Here is a 16,440-nt window from a genome sequence, read left to right as displayed (position 1 = left end):
GAGGGAGTAAAAACTTACACCGTGCTGTTATTATAAAACACTTCCGCATACAACACCTTACCATTTCTTCCTCACAACAGTCCTGTAAGGTAAGCAGGGGCTTTGTTATTAATCATTCCCATCTGATTTAAGAAAAAGCAGTCACCAAGGTTGACTTACTCAATACCCACAACTAAAGCATATCAGGCCCAGCAATGGAACTCACACCTTCCGACTTCTTATTTCAGGTTCATTTTCGCTGTGCAATGCTTTTTCTCTTGATATAGAAGAATTACTTGTGGTATTTTACCTTTTCAGGTATTTAGAGAAATGGATTGCTCTTAAATGTCTGGAAAGGGTAAACCTCTTATCACAAACCCATGTCTTGAGGGCACAGCCCCTTCTAACAACATTACCCCACAGCTGCCAGTCTGCAGGAGGTATTGCCCAGAGGACTGAATATACAGCAGATATTGGTGAGGAGCAACTTCTTGATTGCCTGGAACTTGAGATTGCCAGGGAAAAAGGAGCTGTTAGAGAAGGTTTGACAACAAAGCCTGACAAGGGGAAGAAGAGGTGGTGCCACTCATGACTCCAGAACAGATGTTGTTACTGCAAAGAGCACCATGGGACGTACAACTCGCTCCCACCGGCAAAGACAACTTTGGGGAGAAGGGAAAGGAGAGGTGCACTGATGCATTGCTTAGAAAGGACTATAAAAAGGAAGAAAAAAGGCAGCAGAAGGGGGGACAGTAGCCATATACGATCTACCACTTCAGACATATAAAAACTCAGTTATAATCAAACCTATGTCTTGAACCTTATCTCTTTCATTTCTACATTTTGGTAGAACAAGTTGGTTTTGACTGGGGTGCGTAAGGATGGGAATGGTGGTTAGAAATGTGTCTGGAAATGTTATTCAACACTTGTCTCAATAAACATTGCCCCTAGAAGTACTCCTCCTATTTTTCATAATCATGTATCATATATTATAAAACAAGTGTTTCATTTCGTTTAAGCTTTTATTTTATAGATTTAAAGCCTAGCAGAAGTAAAATAACCCGCTATTAAAAATCTGTCCACTAGAGGGCTGTGTTGCCTTTATAAATAAAATATTTTAGTCAACTCAATAAAACTGAAAAAGTTTCTAAGTTTACCCTTATTTGGAAAAAAAATCTATTCTTATATGTATGGGGTTTTGATAATTACATCTTTCTAAGGACTTTGAAAAGAGTCATCAAATTTTCTGTGAGTGAAATATGCTCAAAAGGGATAAATTTAATCTTGACAGGTGTACATAATTACACCCAGTTTTCCTTTTTGCTATTTAGGAAATGTTCTGGATACTTCCCGCCCTAGGTCATTTAATTTAGGAATACTTTAGTCTTAAAAAAGGGTCAGGCATAATCCTATTAACATCGTAGTTATCCTTTCCAATAATAAGCTGTTTGAACTCTAATTATGTCTCTTGCTGGGGTAATATAGATCTTGGGTGATACATTCTTAGAACAAATTAATTAGAAAAGGTTTTTAGCAACCAACAGGCAGGAAATTTTTTTGTTATTTCAAATGTTTTCAAAGAGCCACTGTGAAAGTGGATTCTCCAAACGATTTCAGTCCCAGTTTGGGTTGTATGTAAACGTTAATTGCTTCTTTTGCTGCAGGGAAACTGAAAACAAAATCACTTCGTCTTTTCATACTCGCCCTCTTTGCTACCAATTTCCCTCTATACATGCTTTTGTTGGAAAAGATGGGTTTCCAAAACTCCCTTTTTCTATTGGTATTAAATTTTTATTTCACACTCTAAGCCACGTATTTTAGGTTCATGGACATTCATTTGGTTTAGAATGCCAACTGCATTTAACAAGTTATTACCTGGTTAAAATCTGGATCTACTATGTCAGCTGATGTTCAGTTAAATAACCAAAGCCTCCTATTTGGCATATATAGAATTTCTTTTTTTCCCCCTTAACATTAAGAGAATTATAGGATTGAATATTTAGATGTACTTTCTATAACATACACCAATCAATAGAATCCTCTACTTCAGTTCTCAGGTTGACTGAAAGCCTATTTTAAGCTCTTCCTTCAACCCACTGTAATTTTCCCTGTAAGTCATAATTAAGTTAGTGGATGCTTTTGTGGGAAAGCAAATATCTTGGATGCGAAAAAGCCAAATGGACTTTTATTTAGTTAGTAGACACTGTTATTAAAATGGCATGTAATCATCCAGATCTTTAAATGCATCAGTTAAGTTGGAGCTCAAGCTTCTAGCTTTAGTTAAGTTGTGTCTCTATTCTAAAAAGGACAATGAAAAGGTTAAAACCCTAGCAGTTGACTCAGAAAAACATCTGCTTGCTGGCAGGGTCACTTACCCATCCACCCATTCATTTGTCCCCGGGGATTTTCCAGTTACTGTGTGTGTGAGTATGTTTGGGATGAGGTGGGAGCATCCTTGAGAACAACTATGATTGAAGGCAACAATCCTGATCTGTGGGGAGACTTAACCCCAGGATACGATGAACTCACATCACTCTGTGTATCAAGGAGCGTGTGGTCCATGCTCCAGGAATGCCGAGTTATACCTGTGCTGGTTCATGTGAGAGTTGGGGAGAAAGGACCAGGGATACTGAATGCAGAAAACAGGTTCTGTTACGTTAACTGACAACATGGAAATAGAACATGCTAAGCATACAGTGGCCAAAGTCTGGTAATTTCCTTTCAGCCTGAGACTTGCAAATAATATCTATCAATAAAGGATTATTCAGGGGTTCCTGAAAGAAACTGAACCCTAAAGTAACTGTTGTGAATCCCATCTTACAGATGAAGAAACTAAAGCTCAGAGAGCTTGAGCAGCTTGCCAAACATTTCACAGTTATATGTTATGAAACTGAGATGCATCCAGGTCTAATTCCAGTGTGGTTTTCTTCCCTCCCCAGTGCTGCCTCTTGAAAGTAGGCTTTATATGAGGAAGGCATGTTATTAGAATTTGTGTGAAATCTTTAAATATGGCAAGACCACATCTATTTACAATGAAACATATGAAGTTATTATTCAACTATTACTTATGAAATTGGTCAATTAAAAGGGTTTTGTGCTTTTAAATAATCTATGTTTCTGTATACAGAAAAGTAGCAATGGCAGAAATTTGCTTTCTACTTAGGAGCACATGCTCCCAGGCATGAAATGTACATTAATATATAGTATATTGATATCTGAAACAAAGATATGAATTTTATAGCATCGAAAATTATAATATTTATAAAACCCAATGAAGCAGAATTATTATACAATCAACTTCATATTTGCTAGAAGTGGATTTTATTGTCTTATCTGACAAGTAAATAGTAATTCTTGAGTGATGTCCTAAAACATCAGGCAGATTTTAATAGGTCTACCAGGCCTAGACCTAAATAAGTTAGGTTTAAAAGGACTAATAAAGAGTTCCAGTGAGAGAGATGAAAATAATTAATATTAATTTCAATCAGATGTAGCACAACTATGACATTTTATAGATAGGTTAGGGGTAGCAAAATGTCATAACCTCAGTTTTTGTATTATTATTGATTTGCAGAGGCTGGGATGGGTGGGCAGTTCTTAAACTTTGTCCAGATAGCTAATACATTTGGCCGGGATTTAGAAGGGCTGGATTTCACATTGTTTTAGAAATTGAATAATTTGCTTTGATTAAGTCAGAAAGGGAACGCTGGCTTCCCCCAACTTGAATCTTCACCCCCAAAGATCAGGGTGTCTCAGTGCCTTTGAAAAGGGCTGCACTCAGCAGCTTTTCTCTCTGACTTCTTCTTCCTCGTGCACCTTAAGGAGATGCTTGATTCTCACAGAGTTCACTGATAACTTCCTGGTAGGCCAGATGACAAGAAGTTTTATGATTCTTATCCCATCAGACCTCCTTGGTGTGTTTGCAACATCCATCATTCCCTTCTGTGTGAAACTCTTTACTGTCTGGGCTTCTGTGCCAGCCCAGTGGTGTGTTTTGTATGTTACCTCCCAGACTGTCTAGTCTCTGCATTCCGTGTTTGCAGAGCTGCACTGCTTTCTCTTTAAAGGCTTTTTTAAATTTTTTATTTTTATTGGAGTATAATTGCTTTACAACATTGTGTTAGTTTCTACTGTACAGCAAAGTGAATCAGCTGTATGTATATATATATCCCCTCTTTTTTGGATTTCCTTCCCATTTAGGTCACCACAGAGCATTGAGTAGAGTTCCCTGTGCTATACAGTAGGTTCTCATTAGTTATCTATTTTATACTTAGTATCAATAGTGTATATATGTCAATCCCCATCTCCCAATTCATCCCACTCCCCACTTCCCCCTTGGTATCCATCCATATGTTTGTTTTCTATGTCTGTGTCTCTATTTCTGCTTTGCAGATAAGATCATCTATATCATTTTTTTACATTCCACATATATGCGTTAAAATACGATATTTGTTTTTCTCCTTCTGACTTACTTCACTCTGTACGACAGTCTCTAGGTCCATCCATGTCTCTACAAATGACCCAATTTCATTCCTTTTTATGGCTGACTAATATTCCATTGTATATACGTACGACATCTTCTTTAGCCATTCCTCTGTTGATGGACATTTAGGTTGCTTCCATGTCCTGGCTATTGTAAATAGAGCTGCAATGAACATTGGGGTGCATGTGTCTTTTTGAATTATAGTTTTCCCTGGACTATATGCCCAGTAGTGGGTTTAAGGATTTATATTTGAGGTTTCAGCCTGTAGCTCACTGCTCTTCATGCTGGGCCATCCTCTTTATCTCCTGTATATTGTATGCTGATGACTCCCTGATTGTTATATCTAATCAAGACATGCCCTGCAAGCTTCAAAATCATTTCCACAGCTAATCCTTGGGTACCACACACGGAGCGAGCCCAACCCACCATCCTATCCTGGCCTAAACCACCTCCTGTTCCAGCATTCTCTCATCTGATGGGCTTACCATCAACCCGGCCCCTCAAGCAAAGCAATGGCGTTATCCTTCCCTTCTACTTTACGTCTATTGCAAATTCTTGACAGTACTTCCTTTTTCTTGAAACTGGAATCTCTCCATTCCTTTTAATCACCTTTAATTTTGAGCCCCTTGCATCTTTCACCGAGACTATTACAGAAGTCTTCTAACATGCTTCCTGTTTCTGTCCTGTCCTTCCACACACTTTCCAAGGTCTCCACAGGGATATACTTAAAACATAAAATGGACTTTGTCCCCTTCTTACTTAATCATGTTCAGTCACTTACCATAACCAAAATGGTGTAAAGTCTTAACTTCTTAATATGCCATAAAAGGCATTTTATTACTTGTCATCGTCTCTCTAGTCTTCTATTTTGTCCTTCTTGACTTTATATCCCAGTAGTACTAACCAGATTTTAGCACTCCCTCCTGGAATCCTGGCCTTTCTCTACTACTAACTGCTAGTACTACTAGTACTAGTACTGCTACTAACACACACACAGGGGAATGAAGAACATGGTGCATAAGAAGAAATCTGGTGGTTCCCTAACGCGTATTAGCTGTCACGTCATTATGCTAATGATAGGAGAATATACCTGTAATTTTTGAAAAACAAAATCTGTGATACAAATTTCCATATTTTATAAAGTAGACTCAATTGGAAAATCCAAATTCCATCAACCATTCAACACCTTATTATTCATTAAACACCTACTATGTGCCAAATATTATGTTATAAGCCAAAATATACTTTTAGTTATTTTAAAACTTTAGTATACGTTTAGGAAAAGGCCCAGTGCCAACTGACTGATATGAATGGCTGTGAATTCCACTATAAAATCCATATAACATAATTTTACTGAAGGCCTTCACCTAAAAAACAAAAATGCATGTCAAACAGAGGGAGAGTCACTGGTATGAAAACCAGCACAGTGAGTTGGGCGTCAGAGCGGCCCCCCCAAGTGTGCAGGCTTGTCCAGGGCAGAGGGAAGCGTGGCCATGGGGATGACCAGCACACCGGCCCACTGCCAAGGTCATTGAGAAGCTCCACCACATCCTGCCCTTTGAGACCCAGATGGCCCTCACCCACCCCATCACGACATACAGTGAGTCAGCTGAGATTGAGAGATCCTCCCCGGATCTGACCCTGAAATGACTTGAAGCCAACTGGAGTATGTGGGCCCGTGGACGGCACTCAAGTCTCGGTGCCAAGTGCTGTCCTTGGACGCACTGCCCAGCCTCTTCGCCTACAGTCTGTCTCCTCCTGTCACTTTAGAATTCTGGGCTTCTTCACAGAGCGAGGTTCCTCTCACCATCCACCCTCTCCCCTCCTGAGGACCCATCTGTGTTTTCTTTGGAACGCCCTTTCCACGTCAGAACTCTCCTACATCTCGACTTGGGAAGGCCCACGTCCTCTCCCCGCCCCACCTGGCACTCCGTCTCTCCGAGGCGGCTCCTCTCCACTCACCGCAGGGCCAGGCGGGGGGTGGCGTTCCCCTTCCACATCCTCTGAGGCTTCCGCTCTCTGACTTTCCCCTTCCCCCCTCCCCCCTCCCCCTCCCTCAGCTCTGCGATCCCTCACCAGGCTCCTCACACTTGGACTCTTCCCTCTCCTTCTGACCTTCCACCTCACGGGAATCATGACAGAGGTGACCCCACAGGTGTCCTCGAGACAGCCAGCAGGACACGTCCTTGGTTCCTCCCCGACCTCGCTTCCACTGGCTGTGAGCTGCCTGACCTTCGTGGCTGGCTCTTGCTTTCTTCTAGCTGGAATTAATTTAATCTTCTTTCTCCATTCTGTTTTGGTTCTTTCTACTCTCTTAAATAAAATTGGGTATGATATTTTCATCTAGTATTTTGTTTTCTTCACATCCATTTTTCCATTGATGGTCTAAGCACTGCAATGTGACACTCAGAAAAAATGTACATTTACAGTAAACACAGAGTCAAAAAGGAAGGGATAAAGAAGATGTGGTTCATATATACAATGGAATATTACTCAGCCATGAAAAAGAATGGAATAATGCCATTTGCAGCAACATGAATGGACCTAGAGATTATCATACTAAGTGAAGTAAGTCAGAGAAAGACAAGTATTATATGATATTACTCATTTGTGGAACCTAATTTTAAAATAAATGATATAAATGAACTTATTTACAAAACAGAAACATACAGATTTTGAAAACAAACTTATGGTTACCAAAGGGGAAACGTAGGGGGGAGGGGTAAATTAGGAGCTTGGGATGAACATACAAACACTACTATATATAAAACAGATAACCAACAAGGACTTACTGTAGAGCACAGAGAACTCTACTCAGTATTCTGTAATAACCTAAATGGGAAAAGAATCTGAAAAAGAATGAATATATGTATATGTATAACTGAATCACGATGCTGTACACCTGAAACTAACACAACATTGTAAATCAACTCTACTCCAATAAAATTAAAAAAAGAAGAATGGTGTGCTTTCCTTGGAAAAGGGTCAAGGCATTCTATTGGCAGAGGCAGCTTGAATCCTAAACTTTTCTGGAGGGTGACCTGGGGAGTAAACCAAATGTTCATGTCCATGTTCAGTTGCTTATTGAGCATTTGTTCCCTGTCAATGTAGACGCAGGGAGAATCTGGTGAAAGCTAATGACATCAACAGTACCAGGAAATAATTAGCATTCAATCAGCTGTAAAGGAGTGAATAAACAAGTGCATGACATAGAGATGGTCCATTGTGCCAACGTGCACTTTTTGGTTTTGTGTATATGGCCTGGGAAACCTGGGTTCATTTTTGGTACATGTCTTCTGATTGTGTGCGTTTAAAAGATTGTGTAAGTTATAGAAACTACTGAAAAATTTTACCTATGACATGGTGAGATAGAGTTTTCAAAACTAGAGTTCTTTGTAAGTGATATTTTTGATGGTCTGGTTACACGTCCTTTGGAAATCCTATGCAGATAAGTTGTGCTCCCATGTGAGATGAATCAGGTCTCTGAGGGTGACAGCTAGAGAAAAGACTGCTTCTTCACTGGTGCCTTAGATGAAATGATTCAGCTTGCATGTGTGAGCAGATTTATTTCCAGGGGGTGGTTTCTTTACCATGGAGCAGACGCGGATTTTGTTTTTCCTTTCAAAAAATATCCTTTGGCTTTTAAAGCATGCGTTTTAGTGTTTCCACTGGCAAAGAGCTAAAGTGTGACAGTGTCAGAGGATAAAATAGGACATTATTTTTGCACTGTTTTGAATTATAGAGGCTGTGGTACTTGTTAAAAATGGAGGGAGGGGCAACCAAAAGTATGTTTATGAAGTGCTTAAAGTTTACTTAGTCAGATCTGTTCCGTGGTCTGGAAACTAACGTGTCAAAAGGGAGACAATTTTAGCTTTCACAGGGCTATTTAATGTACTAATGTTCTGACCAATTTCTCCCGAGAAGAATGGAGACCATCCGATGCAGTGGACCAAATCTTGTAGGCAATACATAGTAGTGCATGGGATCGTGAATTCCATTTGAAAAGTGTTTACTTAATATAATTCTTGAAGAGTTTGCCAAGTAAAAAGCTTTGGAAACGGTTCATATCCAGCCTGGAAATGAAAAGTTTGGAAGTGTTCTCTTAAAATGGACAAAACAATGGACTGGGATATTAAGAGACTTGCATTTTAGTCCCACTTCTGTCGTTAATGAGCTTAGTGACAGTAGGCAAGTCTTCAGTTGCCTTATCTGTAAAATGAGACACAGAGTCTTCTGAACATTAGTTTTTAAGTGAGGACATTTTTTTCTTCCAAACAAAAGCTTATACACTAATCTAGTAAGTAAAGTAGCGAAAGAGAGAACCATTCCCTTGGAAACTGTAGGTGGGGAGCCTGAGGCTGCCCCACCCCGGTGATCCCCTCACCACCATGCAGCAGCTTGAGAAGCCAATGGAACATTTTGGAGGCATGGTATCTGAAGTCTGTTGAGTTCTCATTTTTTATAAGTAAACATAGCAATCTGTTTTGCTTGCCAGGATACCCCTGGGAGCAACGAGGAATTAAAGCAGAAGTGGATTAGCAGCTAGAGATTTCCTTGAAAAAAATACTCTGGGTTATTTTAGTTTAACCTCTGATGTTAGGAGAGGAGGGTTCATGGGACAATTTGGAAATTAGGTTTAAGCTCGCAATGCATTTTGGAAGCTCTCTCTTTCTACCTCCTTTTTGTGGCACCTTGTTTTGTGAGCACAACGCAATTTCTGGTTTCCGACACACTTTCACAGGCGTCTGAACCACCTCATGGATTCACACTGTCGGCAGTTTTGCGAGGATCCCACATCTTTAAAAGGTTTATTTCTCATAAAGAAAAGGGAAGAGGGTTAACGACCTGAAGGGGCAGGTCATTCTCTTTGAATCCTGATATAAGGGGAACATTGTTTTGACAATTCTGAATCTCTAGACACGTGATCTTGACAAAGCTCTCCTGTTGGGAACAGCTTTGTCCCACGTGTAGAAGGGCTTGCAAGTTTACAGACTGTCTGCTTGATGGCCGAGACTCGGGCATCCATGACTTATTTGTGTAACACAGGTTAAATGGTCTAAACCTCATTCCTTTGCTTTCTCTTCTTGAAATGGAGGGCTCTGGGGAGAAAAGGGAGATAGATGGATTTGGGGAAGGAAGTAGTTCCTTGACAGGGAGAGAGGACATCGTGAAGTAATCCTAACTTTTGAGATTTTTGAAGGAAACTGTGGAACTATTCAGCAGTTATATATTTGCTCTGTATCACCACCCAAAATAAAGCATAGTGGTAATTTTGTAAAGGCAGGAATAAATTTAAACACGAGAGAGGAGCTGATGATGAAATATGAATGAGAAATGCAAATTTGAGGAAAATACTAAGTTGTTTTAAAAACCCATAACGTGAGGCTTGAGTGAGGTATTTATATTTATTACTAGATATAGAAATTTATTTTCTTAGCACTCTATTTCCTTAGAAGGAGGTAAAATCAGCTACATGACAACTATTCCTATTTACGAATGACAGTTACTTCATACTTTTATTTCTAACTCTTTTGTCCCTAAATTACATTTTTTTAATGTTTTTGTTATACTCCTTTCCCCTAGCCTGGAAAATTTGAAGAACATTGATTTCTTTCTTTTTTTTTTTCCACTCTAATAAGACTTTACAATTTTTTTCCCTTAAACTCAAAATGCAAAAATTATGATACTCTAAAAATGCATGTGTAAAGGACATCTCCATTTATACTGAGATAACAGAGTTACAATTAAAATGCAATTTAACTTTCATTCTTTTTTTTAAAATAGTTGCTTACATTAGAAATTACCTTACCTATCACTTATCATATAAAGAAGACATACGTTTACAGACTCTGCATTTTATGGCCTGGACTTGAGTGTCCATGACTCATTATTAGCAAACATAGTTCTTAACGATACTCTCTCGTCTAGAACTAATAGAACATGCATCCAAGGCACCACGTGTTTAGGGTCCAAATACCTGTCACCCTAGACGTGTGGAGAGTTAATGCAGCTTCCAAAAGCTGTTTTGTTCTCCATCCATGGTCTGTGTTCTGTGACAATCTGATGCTCACGAGCTCACGTTGACTATTTTGTTATTTAATGTGCACTTTAAGAATTAATAAAAGCAAGTCTTGCTAAATATCTGTAGGACAGATAAAAGCAAATCTCACTACACATCTGTTTGACAGCAAATATTGCACAAAAAAACTTCAGTGTTTGGTGTTTTAATCCTGAAGCAATTCAGAAATAAGTTTTTGCAGGCAAACAAAATCACATACTAATTACTGGAACACGGCGTAGAGCAAGTGAGAAATAGAAATATGATCCTCAACACGATGTAACAATATATTTGCGATGTTTCATATGAAACTCAAAATAAAATAGCTTTCCTTTTCAAGATAATTTTTTGTATTGTATCTACAAGCTGATCTTTAAAAATAAATATACATGATTTGAAGCCAGATCTTCTTTAAAGAGATTTTATTTTCCCAATATGAAGTGTTCAATAGCCCAGTAACTAACTCTTATTAAATGCATACTGTGGGTCAGGCACTGTTCTCAGCTTGTATGTGTTTTACTTCATTTAATGTTTAAAGCAATCTTATGAGGTAGGGATTCTTATTACTGTCATTTGATAGAAGGGGAATCTGAAGACACTAAGGAACTTGCTGAAGGTCAAACAAATAGTGAAAGATGAAGAGTTTGAACCCAGGCAGTCTGATTTCAGAACCACCATATTAAGTCACTATCCTGTATTTCACGGATTAAGACCAGAGCTAGCTGATCTCTTGAGGAATGAGACAGAAAAATATTACACAGTTGCATTGAAATAGTTCTCTCCTCTAGGACTCTGTTGCCTCCATCTGAAATGCTGAATTTGAGGCTAAAGAATGAAAGAAAAAGGAATCGTACATGACCTTCCCCAAAAAAGAATCATCATCTGGGAAGCAATTTTGATATTTATAAAAGCTACTTTAAACGTTCCAGATTGCTACAATATCAGATGGTTTTTCTGGAAATGAAGTTTCCTAGAGAGCTCAGAGCTTGTTCAACACCAAGGCTGCCACTGGAGCATTACATATTTCATCTTCTCTTTTGGCCACTGTGATAGAACATTATGCCACCATATCATAACACCAACCATCATAATATGGACATTGAGAAACTGTAGAGATCATGCGTGAGAAGATGACTCAAGCATCTGGGCCTTTCTTTAGGGTTTTGAAACAGGTCATGGAGATCCAGGAGACCACTGCTAACCCAAAAGATCCACCTGTGAATTGGGCCTTACAGTACCCTGAAACGTGTGGTTCTCTGGAAATTCCATTAAGTCTAGCATTCCCCCGCTCCCCCCCGAGGAATCTCATCTTTGTAAATCTCAGGACTCTGGGTCTCACTGATTTTCTTATTTGAAGACTTTGGGAATTTGGAACTAAAGCAGGTTTTCTAAGGTGCCTGAACCATGGACATTTAGTACGAGACGGGACCTTGAAAACCAACTTGTCTGACTCTTCATCACTTTGCCAGTGAGAAAACCAAAAAACAGAGATTACAACTTTGTCTGATGTCCCAGAGCCTGTCAGTGACAAAACCGCAACAGAAAGCAGGTTCTCTGGCTCTAAGTTCAGAGTTTTTAATGAACTGACTTGGCCTTCATACCCATCATAGCCCCTGGCCTTTTAGATCTGTGGACACGAGTCTGCGGCACTTCTTTTTCTGTCCTTTTCAGGAGTCTGTGGCTGAAGTTGCCACCCAACTCTGTGACAGAACAATCAACCCCCCATGGAATAGCAGAGAACTAAAACACTACCCTGAATACTACATACAATACTACTAGAGATTATCTTAGTGTTCTTGCACCTTCTGTAACATGGGAGAATGTTGTTTACTGTTCAGTAAATACATAGCCATAATCTTATTTTTACCCATACCTTTAAGAAGCACGGATGGAGAAAACCATGATATAAAACCATTTTTCATTCTTTACCTTACTACCAATTTCAGTGTAGATTCTGAGAAAATATTATATTTTGTTTATGGAAATTTGTGCATTAAACCAACGATCGTTTCCAGTAATTCCTACTGGTAAAGGAAGAAAAAAAGACAGATTGAGAAGTTTCTATGGTCCCAAGAGCTGACGTGCACGTTCACGCCAGTTATGACCCAGCTCAGGTGTGGTGTCACACAGATAAGAAGACATACCAGGAGCAGCTGCAGCAACAGCACCAACAAAAGCAACACGTGTTGTTGGGCCTCTGGTTTCCGGGTGCTTGAGACACAGCAGGTGTTGCTTCATTCTGTGGCTGCTGCCTTTTTCGCATTTCAGCTACTGCAGTGCCCAACTGGCTGAAAGAAGAGAGAAAACATAAGGTCTGAAAAAATTATGATAAGGGTTAAGTCGCCTATGCTGAAGGAAGCATACGTTAATTGAGGGGTCAGGAAAAGATAGTTTGAGAAAAGGTAAACATGAATAAGCTTTAGCAGTCAAGGTGAAAATTCCCCCGAAATTTTTTAAGGCAAATATCCTAAAAACTTTGGGAACAAACTTCGACCATTATCTGCTACATACTATCTTGGTAAGTGTTGCCACGTAATCAGAATCAGTTGGCAAGGTAAATATGATAAGGTTTGAAAATTTATTTTTAACTTCCTTCTGTACTCAAGGATGATTACACCTGCTTGCCTTTATGAACACCTTTAAATGGTTATGGGGGTATGAATAACTCGTTTCTCTGCTATTATTTACAATACAGTTATTTGAGCTTTACAAATCATTGCTGCAAGGTTTCTAACTCTATAACATGGTGAAGAACAGTTTGTTTTTGGTCCTCTCTCATCTCCTTTTAAAACATACAATCTCCTTTTTGGTACTCTGGCTCACCGTCCAGGGGCCTTCTCTTGATAATATGGGCAAAATGTGTTACTCTGTGTTAGGTGTCCCTGTAGCAAAGGCATCACCTCCTTGTCCTGCACTGCTCAAAATTTATTTTCATTTAGTAGATAACCGTGGAAAGACTAAAAAGTTATCAAATCCAGGAGAATCATTTTGGTGGAATTTATATATCATGGCAGATAAGAAAAATACTGAGGTGCAGGCTGCTCTACCTGTGACTTTACAAATGCAGCCAAGTGAGTTGCTACAGATTTATAAGACCAACACTGATCTAGGAGTTAGTTGATGATAAAAAAATAAAATTTTATTTAGTAGACTAATATAAAATTTAGCATGAACTTTTAGAAAAAGGAATGAATTCTACTGAATAATATTTTCACAAATATGCAATGTATGTAAATCACACATATATATTGTCATATGTGTGACTGAGAACAATACTTGTTAAAAACATAAAGTACTTTGGGCTTTTTTGGCATTGTGAGCTCATGCTTTAAAAAATACATTTTCAGTTCTGAATACAATGATAGATACTTTAAAAAATACTGTATTCTTAAAAATAAGATAAACATCTCTTTAGACCAGAAACAGATGAAAAAACCACAATGGTAGATAAATGGGGGTAAAGTCACAGTAATTTTGTAATTCAGGTATGGGAACAGAAAGGTGCAAAGGTTCCAAACTCTAGTGGGGTAAAAAATGCTCCACCATGAGTAGTGGGAGACCAGAGTTCAGACCGGAGTTTTACCTGAATAAAATCAGCGGCTGGGTTTCTGCCACTCATAAAAAGTTGCTAAAAAAACTATCTGTACCATCAATGGTACCTAGCTTCAGGAGAGAGAGGATGCATAGAGAGCCAATGAAACCTGACCTAAGCCAAGCAGCCCACAGGTTCTGTGACTGGGCCAAGGATGTCTCCAAAGCCATTCCTTGATGGGAGGAAATCCTGAGATGCCAATGAAAGAGGTACTTTGGGACTGAAGGTCTTGGGGGGCTAGTGGAGACAACTGAGAAGCATTATAAAGAGTGAGAGTGAGAAATACACCTCTTACTCAGTGTGTTGCCTGAAAGCAAAAAATCCAATTAACACTAAAATCAGAAAGCCAACTCAACAATCATGAAATGAATATACTCCTGAGCAAAGGCAAATAACAGAATCATCCAAAATTAGTGTAATAAATATATGTTTAATATAAACAATGTGATAAAGGAAAAAACTGTTCATATAGGAGAACAAGAAATTATAAGAACAAATATAGGCAAAAATGAAACAAGAATAGACAGAATGAAAAATGGAAAATATAGAAACAAAACACATAGCCATTAAAAAGATTCAGATGGAATAATATCTTCCCAAATCCACCCCCAAGAGAATAAGTGTCAAGGACTGTACCCAGAATCCAGTGAAAAGAGATAAAAAGATGAAACATAAAAAAGGGAATTGAGACAAGCATAGCAGTAACATTGAAAGACTCCCCTATGTGTCCAACAAGATTTTCATCATCAGGAGAGTATTAACAGAGAATATTAACGGGAAGTATTTTCAAGGAATCTGGCTGGAAACTTTCCAGAATTGGAAGGAAAAAACAAACAAAAGCCTTACATTGAAAGAGCATACCACATGCTCAGCAGGATTTATAAAATAAAAGTAAATCCACACATATATGCATAAAAATAGAACCACAGAACTCCAAAATAAAGATATAAGCTGAATTACCCACAGAGGAGTAACAAGCACTGACAGCAGAATAGCACAGCAGTCAGACAAGAAAAAGAAATAAAAGTTATCCAGACTGGAAGGGAAGAGGTAAAATTATCATTATATGCAGATGACATGATACTATATATAGAAAACCCTAAAGACTCCACACAAAAACTACTAGAACTAATAAATGAATTCAGCAAGGTATCAGGATACAAGATTAACACACAGAAATCTGTTGCATTTCTTTACACTAACAATGAAATATCAGAAAGGGAAAGTAAAAAACAATCCCTTTTAAAATCACATCAAAAAAAAAAAAAAAAAAAACTTAGGAATAAATCTGACCAAATAGGTGAAAAACTTATATGCTGAGAACTATAAAACATTGATAAAGGAAATTGAAGATGATTTAAAGAAATGGAAAACTATCCCATGATCTTGGATTGGAAGAATTAATATTGTTAAAATGGTCATACTACCCAAAGCAATCTACAGATTTAATGTGATCCCTATCAAATTGCCCATGACATTTTTCACAGAACTAAAACAAATAATCCTAAAATTTATAAGGAATCACAAAAGATCTAGAATTGCCAAAGCGGTCCTGAGGAAAAAGAACAAAGCTGGAGGCATAACCCTCCCAGACTTCAGACAATACTACAAAGCTACAGTAATCAAAACAGTATGGCACTGGCACAAAAACAGACATATGGATCAATGGGACAGAATAGAGAGCCCAGAAATAAAGCCACACACCTAAGGTCAATTAATCCTCAACAAAGAAGGCAAGAATATAATGGAGAAAAGACAGTCTCTTCACCAAGTGGTGGTGGGAAAGCTGGAAAGATGCATGTAAATCAATGAAGTTAGAACACTCTCACACTATACACAAAAATAAACTCGAAATGGCTTAAAGACTTAAATAGAAGACAGGACACCATAAAACTCCTGGAAGAGAACATAGGCAAAACATTCTCTGACATAAATCATAGCAATGTTTTCCTAGGTCGGTCTCCCAAGGCAATAGAAATAAACACAAAAATGAACAAATGGGACCTAATCAAACTTATAAGCTTTTGCACAGCAAAGGAAACCATAAACAAAACGAAAAGACAACCTACAGAATGGGAGAAAATATTTGCAAATGATGCGACCAACAAGAGCTTAACTTCCAAAATATACAAACAGCTCATACAACTAAACAACAAAAAAACAAACAACACAATCGAAAAATGGGCAGAAGACCTAAATAAGCAGTTCTCTAAAGAAGACATACAGATGGCCAATAGGCACATGAAATGATGTTCATTATTGCTAATTATCTAATTTGCATTAGAAAAATGCAAATCAAAGCTACAGTGAGGTATCACCTCACACCAG

The 16,440-nt window shown here is 38.4% G+C and overlaps 1 protein-coding gene and 1 long non-coding RNA gene across 3 annotated transcripts in view; both read right to left on the bottom strand.

Annotated features, from left to right (window-relative positions):
• LOC309667003 overlaps window positions 1-16,440 on the bottom strand; it is a 1,042,512-nt gene that overhangs the window by 289,339 nt on the left and 736,733 nt on the right. The gene's annotated exons all lie outside the window — the stretch shown is intronic.
• Window positions 1-16,440, bottom strand: part of RGS17 (regulator of G protein signaling 17) — a 100,034-nt gene that overhangs the window by 20,211 nt on the left and 63,383 nt on the right. For both annotated transcript variants that reach the window (XM_082474984.1, XM_082474985.1), the window contains exon 2: window positions 12,665-12,808. In XM_082474984.1, coding sequence (XP_082331110.1) covers window positions 12,665-12,783 — 119 coding nt within the window. In that variant the 5' untranslated portion in view covers window positions 12,784-12,808. The remainder of the gene's footprint in view (window positions 1-12,664; window positions 12,809-16,440) is intronic.

This window comes from Balaenoptera physalus (assembly GCF_965194825.1).
Source record: "Balaenoptera physalus genome assembly, chromosome: 9".
Taxonomy (NCBI): Eukaryota; Metazoa; Chordata; class Mammalia; order Artiodactyla; family Balaenopteridae; genus Balaenoptera; species Balaenoptera physalus.
The sequence above is the reverse complement of the archived record's forward strand: the minus strand, read 5'-3'. Positions and strand labels throughout refer to the sequence as shown.